At 33.7% G+C, this 15,997-nt stretch overlaps 3 protein-coding genes across 3 annotated transcripts; all 3 read left to right on the top strand.

Moving 5' to 3' along the window:
* Window positions 1-550: 550 nt before the first annotated feature.
* On the top strand, window positions 551-1,641 carry LOC114731791 (phospholipase A1-IIgamma-like). Its single transcript, XM_028919048.1, has 2 exons — window positions 551-991; window positions 1,243-1,641. Exons 1-2 carry the CDS (start codon window positions 551-553, stop codon window positions 1,639-1,641), a joined length of 840 nt encoding a protein of 279 aa, XP_028774881.1.
* A 5,429-nt stretch (window positions 1,642-7,070) lies between these two features.
* LOC114731790 (phospholipase A1-IIgamma-like) lies at window positions 7,071-8,441 on the top strand. The gene is made up of 2 exons (XM_028919047.1): window positions 7,071-7,715; window positions 7,824-8,441. Exons 1-2 carry the CDS (start codon window positions 7,071-7,073, stop codon window positions 8,439-8,441), a joined length of 1,263 nt encoding a protein of 420 aa, XP_028774880.1.
* Window positions 8,442-12,815: 4,374 nt separating this feature from the next.
* LOC114731789 (phospholipase A1-IIgamma-like) lies at window positions 12,816-14,205 on the top strand. The gene is made up of 2 exons (XM_028919046.1): window positions 12,816-13,454; window positions 13,585-14,205. Exons 1-2 carry the CDS (start codon window positions 12,816-12,818, stop codon window positions 14,203-14,205), a joined length of 1,260 nt encoding a protein of 419 aa, XP_028774879.1.
* Window positions 14,206-15,997: the final 1,792 nt, after the last annotated feature.

The following is a 15,997-nucleotide window of genomic DNA, read 5'->3' as shown; positions in this document are numbered from 1 at the left end:
CAAACTCTAGCCGAGGACAATTAAGGAGAATAATAAACATGTGCTTAATTTTTCAATAAGGAAATCGTTGAATAAGTTTAAAATCATTCATTATTAATCAGCTATGTTGCTAAATAATAAAACTTGTCAATTTTAATTTAATACATTGATATTTCTTCTTGTTTATTTTATTATATTCTATTTAAAACTTATCAGTAATCCGCGCTCCCAACTAGGGGGGAAAAAGCGCAATAAGCGTATTGGGACTGGCACAAAATAGGAAACAACTTAGTAAATCAATTAGGAAACCATAAAATAGGAAACAATTTAGTGAATCAATTAGGAAACAATTTAGTAAATCAATTAGGAAACCACAAAATAGGAAACAATTTAGTGAATCAATTAGGAAACAATTTAGTAAATCAATTAGAAAATTACGAAATAGGAAACATTTTTGTACACAGACACAGTGAACGGAAATGCTTTTCCAAACAGGAGTGAAAATCACTGGAAGGGTCTGCTTGACCCACTTGATGTTGATCTTCGCAGACATATAATACACTATGGAGAAATGGCTCAAGCTACATATGATGCTTTCATCTCTGATAAAAAATCCAAATATGCCAGAAGGTGCTGTTATGGGAAAAGAGATTTCTTCTCGAAGGTGGGTTTGGAGAATGGGAATCCCTTCAAGTATGAGGTAACAAAGTTTCTATCAGCAACCGTAGAGATTGACGTTCCCATATATGGTGATGTTGAAGAATCAAACTGGATTGGGTATGCTGCTGTGGCTACTGATGAAGGCAAGGCTGTGTTAGGGAGGAGGGACATTGTGATTGCTTGGAGAGGAACTGACCAAATCATGGAATGGATTAAGGATTTTCAGTTCTTCCTTGATGATGTTGCGTGTCTTTTTGGTCATGAAGCTAAGTGTAAAGTGCATCAAGGTTTTTATTCCATTTATACAGCAACAGACCCAGTTGTCCTCAACAGAACAAGTGTGCAAAACCAGGTAATCACTGTTATTATAATTTATTAATTTATATGAACATTCTGCAATGTCAAAAAAAGTGAAAACAAATTCAAACATGTAATAGAAGACTATTATTTTTGTTATTTCATAGGCTAGACTGTATATAGTTGAGTTTTATAATTTCATATACTACATTTTATTTAGAGCCCAAACTTAATTTGCATTTTTTTGGACTCTTAATTTTGTACAGATCTTAACTGAGATCAAAAGACTCCTGCATAAATTCAAAGGTGAAGAAATCAGCATTGACAGGTCATAGTTTAGATGTTGCACTGGCAACACTAAATGCAGTAGATATAGTCGGCAATGGCTTTAACATCCAAGAGGATGATTCTCAGACAGCCTGCCCGGTAACAGCAGTTGTATTTGCCAGTCCACGGATTGGAGATTCACAGTTTCATAAGTTTTTCTCTGCTCAAAAGGATCTTCGGACACTACGCATTCGGAATAAAGAAGATATTGTACCTAGGCTACCTAGCTTGCATTCTGCAGAAGTTGGAGAAGAGCTGGAAATTGATACTCTGAAATCCAACTTCCTAAAGCATTTAGGGGGTGTGAAAGTTTGGCATAATTTGGAAGTTTATTTGCACGGGGTAGAACACAAGGGAAGAAAGGAGGATTCAAGTTAGAGGTTAATAGGGACATCCCACTTGTTAACAAGAACTTGGGTGTATTAAAGGATGAGTACCATATTCCCGAGGCATGGAGGATAGACCAAAACAAAGGATTGGTACAACAACCTAATTGTACTTGGAAGATGCAGGATCCAGATTCTGAGGAAGATGATTTTATCTGCCAATGATACGCGTTCTGTGTATATGTTCACTGTTACATTATGCATATAAGGTCTGTGTATATGTCCCAGCTATGGATGTTTATAATAGGGTCTGTGCATAAAGGGTTGCTGCTAGAGATGCATAGAAGGTCATTGCTATAGATGTATGTCAGGTCTCTAAATTTTTTATTTTTTGTTCATAGATGTATATGGTGTCTATACATGTTATTTTCCGTTTTGTTGCAATTTGTGTTCTATTAATATATGTTGTCATCATTTAACCTAGGGCTTACAAATTCAAGCTTTTGTTTTGTCCCATTTGGGAGTAATACTTTCATATATGCATGTAAGCTATGTTAAGATTGACTATCTTTTGCATATGTCCATGAGAATATTAACATTTTTCGCCCAAAAATATAAAAATATTGATATTTGCATGGTCGATAACTTGTCAGTACGTAATTAATCCGTTTCAGTCTTTAATATCTCAATCTTACAGGGAAGAAAAAATCACTCCTATTGAAGTAAGCTTAGCAATATATGAACTTGCACTACTTAGTCCATTCAAATCTTTATTCCAGCTCTTCACAGTTTGAACTCTAAAATATTGACTTGAATTTTATTGTACTTACAAGCAGCCTATAAAAGAAGTCAAACCAAAATCACTGCAGAATTAAGTCATAATTGGTCATACACTATGTTAAAACATGAGAATGGACCAAACATTTACATTTATGCACAATTTTCCTATCATTAATCATTACACCCTCAAACTAGTCCCCTTGCTCAAATTTACCAGCAAAATATAAAACCTAGCTTCATTATCGTTGTACTTGCTTGGATAAATATACAACCTTAAATAAAATTATGAAATATCCATCTTCAATACATTGATAAATCCGGGAAATTTGAACTTTTAGTTCCTTAATCACTCCACTCCACTTCCTCTGCCATTAAACTTCCCGTCTGAAGCAAACTAAACAAATTATTTACTAGTGCCATGGCTCTGTAACCTCAGGTCAAGATGAAACTCTACTTTTAGTGAGTCCTAGTTGTGTTAAACTCTTCTCCTTGTAAGTCCTATTTGTGTTAGTGTTGGCACCATAACTCTAAATGCTTACTCTGACAATGAGGCCTTTCATACACCATCAATTTACGGTACTAGTTCGGCCTCATGCGTGCTGATTGAAAGTTTGGCATTATATTAGTCCACCGATTTCACTTATCATTACCTTTTAAGCACATAACCATCACATTTAACAATTTCAATCAGTACAAGTCAAACCAGTGGCCATGTATTTCTAATGCTATCACTCCTATATGAGCACTACTTCAACAACATATTTTAGTCACCATGACAGTCATATAGTAAAAATACACGTTCCTCCAAATTTTTTGTCCACAAGTCAGCAACAAAGCAGCACCAAAAAGACAATTAACATATAGCTCTTACATGGCTTCAAAAGAATACCAATGCATCACCCTTTATGCACATTATATGGTTACAAAACAGAACCAGAAGTAGCTTTCATCAACAAAATCAGTTCACAAAATTGCTCAAAGAATGGAAAAATATTTTCACAAAGATGCAGTCCTAAAACAACAATGCTATTTAAGCCTTGTAGCACGGCCAAAAACAGCACAAAACAGAGCCAAACAGAGCTTCAGAAATTAGCCGAGTTCACATTCCATTTCCACACCACAATTTTACCCTCAAACTAACCAGGATCTTACGAGGATTTAAATGCTATACTTGTATATCTCAGTTTGCTGCACGTCGTACTTCTCAAAGAAAAACATACTTCAACTCATTTCTTCAACAATTTCACAACTACATATCATCACTCAAGCAAATTAAATCCCCAAAATTCCATAATCCACTATGACTTTTTTTTCTTTTTTTTGGCCATCCCACTCTATCTCACTTCATTCTGTAAGAGAGAATATGGAGTACTTGCAATATGTGTATCTATTTTTCCCTCCGATTGAAATCCCAAGTTTTTCACCATTAAAACCCAACTCGCAGAAGACTTTACAACGAAGAAATAATCATCGAAAAAGATTTTCAGGCCCTCAATGATCTATCAAAACGGTGCAAGGAAGAGGGTATCTTTAAAATTCAGAACATTACCACCCAGTCATACCCCTTATTGTATCAGTCAGCTGCAGATTTTTGGATAGAATTTACAAATTTAATAGACATCAAGCCTCCCTTGAGAATGTGAGCAAACCGTGCAAGCATGAGAATCTGCTGCATTTATTATAGCCTAAAATCAAAAAAGAAAATGGCAGTAAATGGCTCCCTAAAGAGAGCCAAGTTCTGACGCGCAAGGGGAGGAAAAATTTTACCTTATAGCTATAACATCAATTCATTCCTATTTGTTTCCTCTAATAGCACCTTCAACTCAAGCTTCCACTCCTTCTCTTATCCTCTCATTTCCTCCAATTTTTCTCTCTTCACAACCATGAAGCACAAGGAAATCATTTGTTGCATAATCTAATCGGTATAACAAAGAGAGGACAAAGAGAGGGTTGGGTTTAATGAGGGTCACCAAGGTTTTTGAGGGCGATTTCATCCTCATGCGAGCTTGACATGGAGGGTTGGTTTGGAGAGAAACTGGTGTGTCAGGCGTGACATAACGCGGCTGTCATGAAAACGTTGGCGTTGAACGACAAAGACCAAAGGGAATTGTGGGGTCAGATACCGTTATTTTCCCCATGAAAACGTTGGCGCTAATTAATTACTCATTCTTCGATTGTTAAGGCAGATAAACCAGACATTCCATCATTTGACAGAAATTTAGTAGTTTCAATTTTTTTTAAGAAATTTAATATGATTTTAATTACGAAAATGAACAATATTTTGAAATATTTAACGGAATATTGTTCACTGTGATAAAAATTATACCAAAATTTAGTTTTTCTTTTAATGCAAGGCCACGATAAAGATAGAAAAGAGAACTAATCTTGATGAAAAGCATTCGTGAAGACATGGTTGAGAGTCGAAACTCGAGAGCGTGAAGAGATCTCTAATATTCCTAATATCATGTATTGATTATTTGTATTTAAACAATTATTGGGAAAAAAGGTTGGGCGCTATACTATTTGCCATTTAGTGACATTCTTTGATATCTCAAATCCTTCCGACAAATTATCCTAATTAATTCAAAATTTGTTGATGAAAGCATTCTATTTGATTTGTTTTCCTCTTTTTTCAATTTTTTTCTTGTTATATTTTTCATCTCGCTTTCACTTTCTCCTTGTCATAATTAATATACTCTACATTTCCAAAACTAAGTATAGATTGAATTCGAGGAAAAATAATGGCAAAAATTGTATGAATATCATTATGATTTTAGATTCGTTCCATGTCAGCCAAATTTTCTTTTGTAAAACTGTCCCTTTTAAAGCGTTATTATATGAATGTGTATTAAAAACTCAAATTGACGGACAAATATTTGGTGCAGTGATAAGTGGCTAATGCTTCCTGTAAGAATCAGAATATAAGTTCAATTCTCAGAAAATGCATATGTAGGTAGAAGATCAGGGCCTAAAATGAGCACGGGATACCGGTGGTGGGTTTCCTGTATCACTAGAAAGACAAAAGAAATTCTGGTCCTTAATCATGCAGTACTTTAAGCTGCACTAAGTGTTTTTAAGCCAGATAAAAGAGATTTCCAACTAGACCCACCGAGCAACTTAAAATTAAAATAGATGTCCAACTGCACCCACCGAGCAATTTGAAAATACTACTTCCAATTCTTAATATAAGAGCTAGTTGACTAATTGAAGTAGATTAAGAAAATTAGTTAAGTTAGTTATTTATAACGAATAGATGTTGTCGTCCTAAAATACCCTTGGTTAAAACTATCATTTGATAAAACTTTTAATACGTGCAACTATTACAAGAACTACCTTGGGGAAAAAAAGGATAAATATGAGAAACAAAATAGATTGGAATCGTATATTTAGGATCAAATTAAAAGTTAAACTAACTTCGATATTAAAGATTGGAGGTAATAGTAAACTATAGGTGTGAAGACTTGCAATTACAATTATCTCATAAAATGATTTGCTGATCAAAACTTTAATTTGGTCACATTAGGCACAAATAACTTCATTAATAATTTGAATTGTCAACTAATTAATTTGACATAACCATTTCCATTAATATAACATTTTGTTCGACACGTTACTTATTTTGAACAAGCATATGGACCACATGGCCACTATATCTTCCATATCATTCAAGATAAAGGAATTAAACTTTATTCCACTTGAATCATATCAATTAAAAAAAGGGAAACGACTAAACGAAACCAAGGTGGCTACAATGCTCCAATGAAATCTAACAGTCCAACTAGCTTATATAAATAGCCTCGCACGGACCGTCACAGAATGTAAAACCTAACAGTCTAATACTGTCACATCAATTACATTCCATTTCATAGAAAAATAGTATAATTATCAAATCGAAGTATTTACGAATTCAAAAAACACCAACGGAGCATGAAGGATGAGGTTGTCTAATCATTCCCACGTATTCGGATCAATCATGCGAAATCTAGGACTCTCAAAAAATAGAAATGATATTCATTGCATGCTTTGACACACCATCTCAAATTCTGAATATAAAAGCTAGATAATTAATTTGAGGATATTAAAAAAAACTAGTTAAGGTATTTATTTGTAATAAATGGGTTTTGACCTTTCCGTGTGCATTATAATTACCCTTTTAATGGAACCCTTGATATTTACAATCAATAGGGTTATTTTGGGGAGAAAATTATAAATTTGGGTGACAAATTGAATTAAAGTTTTATATTTAAAACCAGAATGAGCCTTTTGTCTACTTCTTATATTAAAAATTGGGCCAGTAGAATTTAACATGAATCATACTATATAAATATTGTGAGTCTTAATGCCTTTAATTGTGCATATTCATATATTAAATTTTGCTCCATATAACCATTGAGTCCCAACAAGCGTTTGAAAAAAAAAAAACATATAACATCTGCACGCCGCAAACACAAGTACCTAATAGTCAACTGCTAATTCCCTTTGTACTAAAATACTACGAATAAAATAATATAATGAAATTTCAAGTAAAGTTTTAAAGAAGCGCAAAACTTTGAACATGAAAGAAAAGGACGAAGTCAAGGTTTTCAAGTATATATATGAGCATGCAAAAGCAGCCTTCCTCATCATAAATCAACCTCATTGTATTTCATAAACCATTCTACTTCAAAGAACAGCGAACAGAAACAAGAAGAAGAAAAAAAGATGGGTAGCTTTGCAAGCAAAAGCAAAATCATGAATTCCCACAAGGTGGCAGATCAGCTCGAGGAAGAGAAGAAGCAGATGGCCAGATCTGGAAGCATTGCAACAAACTGGAGAGAACTTAGTGGCCAGCATTATTGGAAGGATTTGCTAGACCCACTGGATATCAACCTTCGTATGTACATAATACATTATGGAGAAATGGCTGAAGCTACTTATGATGCTTTTAACTCTGATACAGAATCCAAGTATGCAAGAAGAAGCCGTTATGGAAAAAAAGATTTCTTTTCCAAAGTGGGTTTAGAAAATGGAAATCCTTTCAAGTATAAGGTGACAAAGTTCCTCTATGCAACCTCAGAGCTTGAGTTTCACGTATTAGACGATGTCGAAGAATCAAACTGGATAGGGTATGTCGCGGTGGCCACTGATGAAGGCAAAGCAGTGTTAGGGAGGAGAGATATTGTGGTGGCTTGGAGAGGAACTGAACAGGTCATGGAATGGATCAAAGATCTTCAGTTTCGTTTGAATTATGCTCCATACATTTTTGGAGATGATTCTGAATGCAAAGTACACCGAGGCTTTTACTCCGTTTACACAGCAACTAATTCATCACAATTAGACTTCAACCAAGCCAGTGCAAGAACTCAGGTATAATACATATGTTTCAGTATGTGACTGGCAGAAACCCATCACTATATATATCTGATCGTATTCATGAAGGAAAATAATTAATATTCATGATCTCTCATTCTGCAGGTCCTAACTGAGATTACAAGACTGGTCGATAAATATAAGGATGAGGAAATCAGCATAACAGTAACTGGACACAGCTTAGGCGCAGCCCTTGCAACACTAAACGCAGTGGACATAGTCACAAATGGATGTAACATCCCAGAAAATGAACCTCTCAAAGCTTGTCCTGTCACAGCCATTGTATTTGCAAGCCCTAGAGTTGGGGACTCAGACTTCCAGGAGTTTTCCTCAGGCCAAAAGGATCTTCGGATACTACGAATCCGTAACAAAAAAGATATTGTTCCGAGGCACCCATTCTGGGGTTATGCAGAAGTAGGACAAGAGTTAATCATTGATACTCAAAAGTCAAACTTCTTAAAACAACCAGGGAATGTGAAGAGTTGGCATAATTTGGAGGTTTACTTGCATGGAGTTGCAGGAACACAAGGGAGCAAAGGAGGATTTAATTTAGAGGTTAAAAGGGATATTGCACTGGTGAACAAAGGCACGGATGCTTTGAAGGATAAGTATAATATCCCTAAGGCTTGGAGGATTGATCCAAACAAGGGATTGGCTCAACAGCCCGATGGTACTTGGAAGATGCAAGAACCAGAATCAGAATCTGAGGATGATGATGTTTAGTGGATTTATTCTTTCTAATTTATTAATTATTTGATTGAATTATTAATTTGATTCTTTTAAACAACTAAATGTTTCAGTGGAGAAATGTTTGTATTCATTTATTTCATTAATTAAATTCATTGATTGCAATATTAAAACTCTTGTTATATTTCTTACCTCATAGACGATAAAAGTGTATACATGAGTTACTAATGATTCTAACACTGATTTGCATGAAGAAATCGAAATTTTAAAGGGATATAAAATAGCTTCTCTAGAGCAATGGCAGTGACCAGGGATGCAATTTTCTCAGGGAAGCCACAACCATGACCCCCTTTTCTAGTGAGACAATGGGATGAAGTAGCCAGGGGCCTGTTTTTCCTTGAAAACGCTGTGTCTCCGATGAAGAGCGTGTAGCCATTGCCAAGAAGACGAGGGATCACAATTTTTTCTCCCCTGTAAATCTGAGTTGGAAAGAAACTTTCGAATACCTATTGTTCCTTTACAAATGCTTGACAAAAGTGGCGTTTAACTCAAAGAAGAAAGCATGGTCATGCCTAAGCAAAATCATACGTGGCATAAGGCTCAAACATCTGTTTGGGTTGCTACATACTATAGAGTAAGGCGACATTGCATCTTTTTTAACACCTCCGGGGAGACATTGAGTTGGAAAAAAAAAAACAAGAAGAAAAACTTTCAAATATTCACATTTCCTTTACTAAAACTTCCAAGGAAAATAACCCTTATTAACCCATAAATCTTGAGGAATGACATTTAAGTCCCAAAAGGTTTAATTAAAAACAGTCAAGTCTTCAGAAATATTTAGAAAATAAATGGGTTCCAAATATCGATTTAGACAATGACAAACAGAAATCTCAGTTATAAATTGAGAGTTACATTTGAAAATTAAATGTCTCATTTGTAATTAAAACTCCTGATGAATTTATAGTTGTTGTGTTCCTCATTGTTCAGAAAATTTTGTTGGATACCATATATGTAAGGTGTTTTTCTATGTGTCATGTGTTGCATGCCTGGTTTGTTTACCACGCATTATTTATTGAAATATGATTATTGCTAATGATTACTTCGAATCTCACCCCCCCCCTCTTTGTATTAACCATGGGACCAAAAGTACCTCGAGACGAGAAGCTGCAGAAGGCTTAGCTAAGGTGGACTATGGAAAGAAGCCAACTTTTATGATTTAGCTGTTTTTCAAATTACCTTTTATAATGTAAACTTTGGTACGTTTTTGGGTTGTAAATAGCTCCATAAGAAGTAAAAGTTGAATGAATGTAATCAGATACTGGTGCCATGATTCAGACTAATAGATATATTCAGATAGACCTGCTAGATTTGAACTGATTATATACAGGTAAATTAGTTGAAATGAACTCGGTTCTAAAATTTATAAAAAAAAAAAATTGCTAAAGAGCTGAAAATTAGAGTTTCATACCTCTGATTTTGAATTTATAACAATTTAATTATGAATGTGTAAAGTTTATCAGAGAAATTTCATTTTCACACAATGAGTATTAGAATAGTGTAGCTTTTGAGAAAAATTTTAAAGGTTGGTCTTTCCCAAAATTCTAGTAGCTCACAAGTGGTTCATAAACAACTAAACGTTATTAATTAAGATCCTTAGCGCAAGCCATGTTACATATTTTCCATGGTTTACAAAACTTCAAATTAATTTAGCAAATAATCTTCCAATTTTTATGACTAATTCTCCTATACTTACAACAAACTTTTCGGAATTTATAGTTGGACTATGTTGCATTCTCATTCAGTTGCCTTTTATTTTCAACCTTGATGCTTATATATTTATATACACATACACACACATAATTTCATAAACTCATAGTTAATTACTATTATTTTTTTCTTTTAAATTTTGCTTTCTATGGTCCTCGGTGTCATTTTCCTTCAATAGATCAAGGAAAAATCAACTATCATCAACTATATTCTTGAAAACTTGTAATACCCAGTTCATTTAAAAACGAGTCGAATATAATATTATGATATCCGAATATATTTAATTAATAAGATTTGAATAATATTGTGATTGGGATTTGGGTATATTGAATTAAATGGGGGGCATCATTATTAAATGGGATTTCAATTGAAGACTCAAATGAAAAAATTAATAATTAATTTTGAATTTGAATAATATTTTAATTGGAATTTGAATATAATAAATTAAATGGGAAGTATCATGATTAAATAGTATGTCAATTGGGGGGTTTAAATGGAGAAATAAATAAATAAATTTAAATTTTCATATGGTCCTTTTAATTTCTCAATCTCTAATTCAAATGTTATTTAAATGAATAAAAAATCACATTTCTATAAAAAGTGAATCTTAAACTACCTTAGATGATACAATTTATTAAAATTTAAAATTTAATCAAATATTCTAACTCATGCATCGTACGGGGAGAAATTTCTAGTTGTTTTGAAAGCATGTACGTATTTGTTTAACTCCTTTGCAATAAGCCTCTGGTCCTTATAGGTAGGTCTTTGTAATTGGCTTTGCCTTTTTTCTAGCTTTTTCGTATTAAGGATTTTCAGTCACAATGCATAGACGCACACTCTTCTAACCCTTAATATAAGACTTAATTAGACGGTTAATGTTGGTACTAAATAAGACATATGTCATATGATTATCAACTTTTTTTCAAATTAAGCTTATTGATGTTCCCTCAACAATAATCAAATAGAAGAGGAAGGAAGGAAATTAAAAAGATGCCTAGGGTGTTTTAGAAAAAACATACTACCTCTAGTCCTTAATATAAGAGCTTGTTTGACTTTTATTTTGGTATTAAATATAAAACCCTAATTCACTTTGTCTCTCATATTTATTCATTTTTTTCCTAAGATAGTTCTAACTAATATACTTGATTAATAAGGATATTTTAAAAAAAACAATACTTATTTATTACAAATAATTAACTTAACTAATTTTCTTATTCTACTCAAATTAGTTAACTAACTCTTATATTGAGGATCATAGGTAATATCATACTAACTAATTCAACTAACATCCTTAATCTATTTTAATTAGTTAATTAATTTTTACATTAAGAATTGGAGGAGTATGTATTTATTCCGATTTCCCAATCACCATACGAATTTTTCAAGCCAGATAAAAGAGGTACAATTAACCAGGGTAACATTTGAAAATATTAAATTGTTGGTTTTGACTAAGCCGTGCAACTATAATAATCGCCAAACAAAATTTCACAAATAAAAATCAATGCCACGAATTTTGTCCGCGGAGTTAGCCTTAATATTATCTTCCATGCATTAGCATGACATTTTCTGCAACCATTACATATTTAATTATCAACTCCTGAGTCACACGTTTTGAACGTGGCCGCTATATCTCATATATTATGCATGATTAAAAAAAAGAATATATTAATTCTTTAAATTATAATAAATATTCAACGTCAAAACTAGCTAGCTGATATTGTAAACGAACGAAGATGGCTATAGACTGCCACAGTAAAAAGAACACCAGGAGGGAAAAAAAAGAAGACGAAAGAACTAACAGTCCAACTAGCTTGTAGTCTCGCACGGACCACCATAGGCGTAAAACCTAACAGTCTAGTTCTAACGCATCAATTACACCATTTCTCAGAAAGATCGCGTCATTATCAAAGTTAAGTTTTATGAATTCTGAAACTAAAAGATTTAAAAAGACGGAGCATGGAAGATGATGTCACCACATCATTTCTATACAGGGAGAAGTATCATGAGGTCCTAAGGAAAAGAAAATTTAATTATCAAAAAATCCTGATAACAAATAACTAACACAAACCTATTAATTACCAATAGATTTTGAGGTAATTAAATTATTTTCTAAAATCTGATTACAATTCTCCCTTTTAATTAACAAGTAACACATTTTTCTATTTTATACAATTAAACACACCCACGTGCACAAACATATCAACATTAAATTTCAGGACCTCTGTTTTTGCATATTCATATATCGAAGTCCTGTTACAGCAATTGATCTCAGAACCAAAATCAACCTGAGTCCCAAAGAACGTTAAATAGATGTATCAGCATGACAGAAACATTTGTACCTAATAGTCAACTTCTAGTCCCCTTCGTACGAAACTACTGCGAATGAAATAAAGAAGTTTAAAACCTAACAGTCTCAACAGACTGAGCAAGCATGATTTGGTCAGAAGGCGATTACTTTTCAAATCAAGATTCAACGACTTTGACCATGCAAGGGAAGGACGATCAGGTCAGCATTTTCAAGTATATAAGCATGCACAACCAGGCTTCCTCATCATAAATCGACCTCACTGCAGTTCATATAACATTTCATTTCAAAGAAAAGCGAACAGAAAGAAGAAAGAGAAGGAGGAGCAGAAGAAGAAGATGGGTAGTTTTGCAAGCAAAGCCATGAGTTCTCATAAAGTGGCCGATCAACATGAGGAAGAGAAAAAGCAGATGGCCAGACCTGGAAGCATCGAAACAAACTGGAGAGAACTTAGTGGCCAAAATAATTGGAAGGATTTGTTAGACCCACTTGATGTCAATCTCCGTAGGTACATAATACATTACGGAGAAATGGCTGAAGCTACTTATGATGCGTTTAACTCTGATAAAGCATCCAAGTATGCAAGAAGAAGCCGTTATGGGAAAAGAGATTTCTTTTCCAAAGTGGGTTTAGAAAAAGGAAATCCTTTCAAGTATAAGGTGACGAAGTTCCTCTACGCAACGTCAGAGATCGATTTTCATATTCTAGACGATGTCGAAGAATCAAACTGGATGGGGTATGTCGCGGTGGCCACCGATGAAGGCAAAGCCGTGTTAGGGAGGAGGGACATTGTGGTGGCCTGGAGAGGAACTGAGCAGGTCATGGAATGGATCAAAGATCTTCAAATCCTTTTGAATGATGCTCCATACATTTTTGGTGATGATTCTAAATGTAAAGTGCACCGAGGCTTTTACTCCGTTTACACAGCAACAAGCTCATCACAATCGGACTTCAATAAAACCAGTGCAAGAACTCAGGTACAATACATCTTTGTTTCTTAAATATGAGTGCAACTGAAATTTCTAATTTATTATTTTACCCATCACTATATATCATCTTATTCATTATCATTAATATCTAATATTCATCATCTATCTTATTATGCAGGTCTTGACTGAGATTAGAAGACTGGTTAACAAATATAAGGATGAAGAAATCAGCATAACAGTAACTGGACACAGCTTAGGCGCAGCGCTTGCAACATTAAATGCAGTGGACCTAGTCACAAATGGATGTAACACTCCAGAAAATGAACCTCTAAAAGCTTGTCCTGTCACAGCCATTGTTTTTGCTAGCCCTAGAGTTGGAGACTCAGACTTTCAGGAGTTTTCTGCACGTCAAAAGGATCTTCGGATACTAAGAATCCGTAACAAAAACGATATTGTTCCAAGGCATCCTTTCTTGGGTTATGCAGAAGTGGGAGAAGAGTTGGAGATCGATACTGACGAATCAAACTTCTTGAAACAACCAGGTGATTTGAAGAGTTGGCATAATTTGGAGGTTTACTTGCATGGAGTTGCAGGAACACAAGGGAGCAAAGGAGGTTTTAATTTAGAAGTTAAAAGGGACATTGCACTTGTGAACAAAGGCATGGCTGTTTTGAAGGATGAGTATCATGTTCCTGAGGCTTGGAGGATTGACCAAAACAAAGGATTGGTTCAACAGGCAGATGGTACTTGGATGATGCAAGAACCCGAATCAGAATCTGAGGATGATGATTTTTACTGAATATACCATTGCTAGTTTATTTGCTTGAATTATTAATTTGATTCTTTTAACCAATCTAAATATCTGAGTGGAACCTAGTGTTAAAAAATAGAGAAATATTTGTATTCATTCATTTTATGAAATTCATTAATGCAATATTAAAACTTGTTATGTTTTTTATTACAATTGTACTAGAATTCTCATCAGATAAACATGATGTATTACTTGCAAAACATAAAGCTATAAAAAAGACTGAAGACAATAGAAGGTTATGTATTGGGAACTTTCGGATAAAATCATGGAGAATGACATTTAAATCCCAAAAGGTGGAATTAATAACATCTTGTAAGTTTGCAGAAAGCGAAAGAAAATGGCGGACAAGATGGGGATCTTTCCTCTCCTTAATATCATCTTTTTGGTTTTTTGTTTTGAACAAACTCTCCTTGATATCACCTGCTTCTAAATATGAAACAAAGAAAGAGACATCCTATATAACAGAAACTAATTGTATTGCAGCATGAGCTATATTATTTATAATGTACGAATAATATATTTAATTTATGTTTTGCACTAGATATTTAATTAAATTAAATTTTAGTTATGTTCCTAATCCTCTTCTCCTTTTCTCGTGCTTTTTTTGGGATAATTTTTATTTCCAAAACCAAATAATAATAGTAATTTTCATAAACATAGAACTCAATATGATATTATACTCCTCCGGTTCTTAATATAAGATATAATTAATTAATTTGGCTAGATTAAAGATTTTAATTAAATTAGTTAGTATGATATGTTTTTCCTAAAATACCATAAGCATTTTTCTTAATTTCCTCCCTCTCTCCTACTTGGTTATTGTTGGGGCAATATCAATAGGGTTAATTTTAAAAAAAAATTCATAAACATATGAAATAGGTCTTATATACATGACCAATATCAACTCTTCAATTAGGTCCTATATTAAAAAGCAAAGAAGTATATAATATCAGGATTATATCTATATTTGGAATAGTACGGGTCATCAGCCCATCATCTTATTTCATTATCATTTGGGGGAAAGCAACACCCACAAAATCATTGTACAAATGTTGTTTCACACATTGAGGAGGCAGACCATGTACAATACTCAAATTAGCTAAGGCATCTGCACAAGTATTACCCTCCCTAAACACATCAATAATCTATAAAGCATAAAAGTTTTTGAACTCTAACTGAATTAATCTCAACAGACTAGAATCAAAAACCTCACCAGCTGTGACCAATATGGCTGATTTCTTTGATTTTGTGTAATATAGGATATTTCTTTGAACGTTTGGGATGATTTTCCCTTAAATGAATCAAACAAAAATGGCTTTTTGAAAGTAAGAAAAATTAATCTTTTGGTTTTTCAAGTTTTAATTCAATTATGACTCAATCTCTCAACTATAATTCAGTATAACTCAATTCCTAAACTTTTAAATCTATTAAAACTCAGTCCTTAATTTATTTTCATTTGATAAATTAATTATACATGGCAAAAGAGATTGCTGACATATTAAAAAATATTGATGTGTGTACCAAAATAAGCTCCGCATGGCTCCTAAAGCAAATTGGCCGCCGTCCTTAAACTCGCCAGTCCGCACCTAACTGTGCATCAACTTTGCAGCTCCATTAACACCTCCCACGCATCTGCAAGCTCCCACACAAGATCACAAACAGCTGCTTCCCAAGCAAGAATCATTTCACCATTAATTATTTCAAGACCACAAACTATCCTATCATGAGTCAAAGACAAAATTCCTAACTCCTAGCTTCCTAACTCTTCTAGACTCAAATT

Source organism: Neltuma alba, unplaced genomic scaffold, assembly GCF_004799145.2.
Source record: "Neltuma alba isolate B1F8T4 unplaced genomic scaffold, ASM479914v2 tig00012846_pilon, whole genome shotgun sequence".
Taxonomy (NCBI): Eukaryota; Viridiplantae; Streptophyta; class Magnoliopsida; order Fabales; family Fabaceae; genus Neltuma; species Neltuma alba.
This window is presented reverse-complemented; position numbering and strand designations above follow the sequence as displayed.

What these genes read in the sequence shown, in the direction of transcription:
- LOC114731791 (XM_028919048.1), top strand. Translation starts at nt 551, where the DNA reads ATGGCTCAAGCTACATATGATGCTTTCATCTCTGATAAAAAATCCAAA. An exon ending in GAACAAGTGTGCAAAACCAG is followed by an intron (nt 992 to 1,242) that starts GTAATCACTGTT and finishes ATAAATTCAAAG; the next exon opens with GTGAAGAAATCAGCATTGAC.
- LOC114731790 (XM_028919047.1), top strand. Translation starts at nt 7,071, where the DNA reads ATGGGTAGCTTTGCAAGCAAAAGCAAAATCATGAATTCCCACAAGGTG. An exon ending in AAGCCAGTGCAAGAACTCAG is followed by an intron (nt 7,716 to 7,823) that starts GTATAATACATA and finishes CTCATTCTGCAG; the next exon opens with GTCCTAACTGAGATTACAAG.
- LOC114731789 (XM_028919046.1), top strand. Translation starts at nt 12,816, where the DNA reads ATGGGTAGTTTTGCAAGCAAAGCCATGAGTTCTCATAAAGTGGCCGAT. An exon ending in AAACCAGTGCAAGAACTCAG is followed by an intron (nt 13,455 to 13,584) that starts GTACAATACATC and finishes CTTATTATGCAG; the next exon opens with GTCTTGACTGAGATTAGAAG.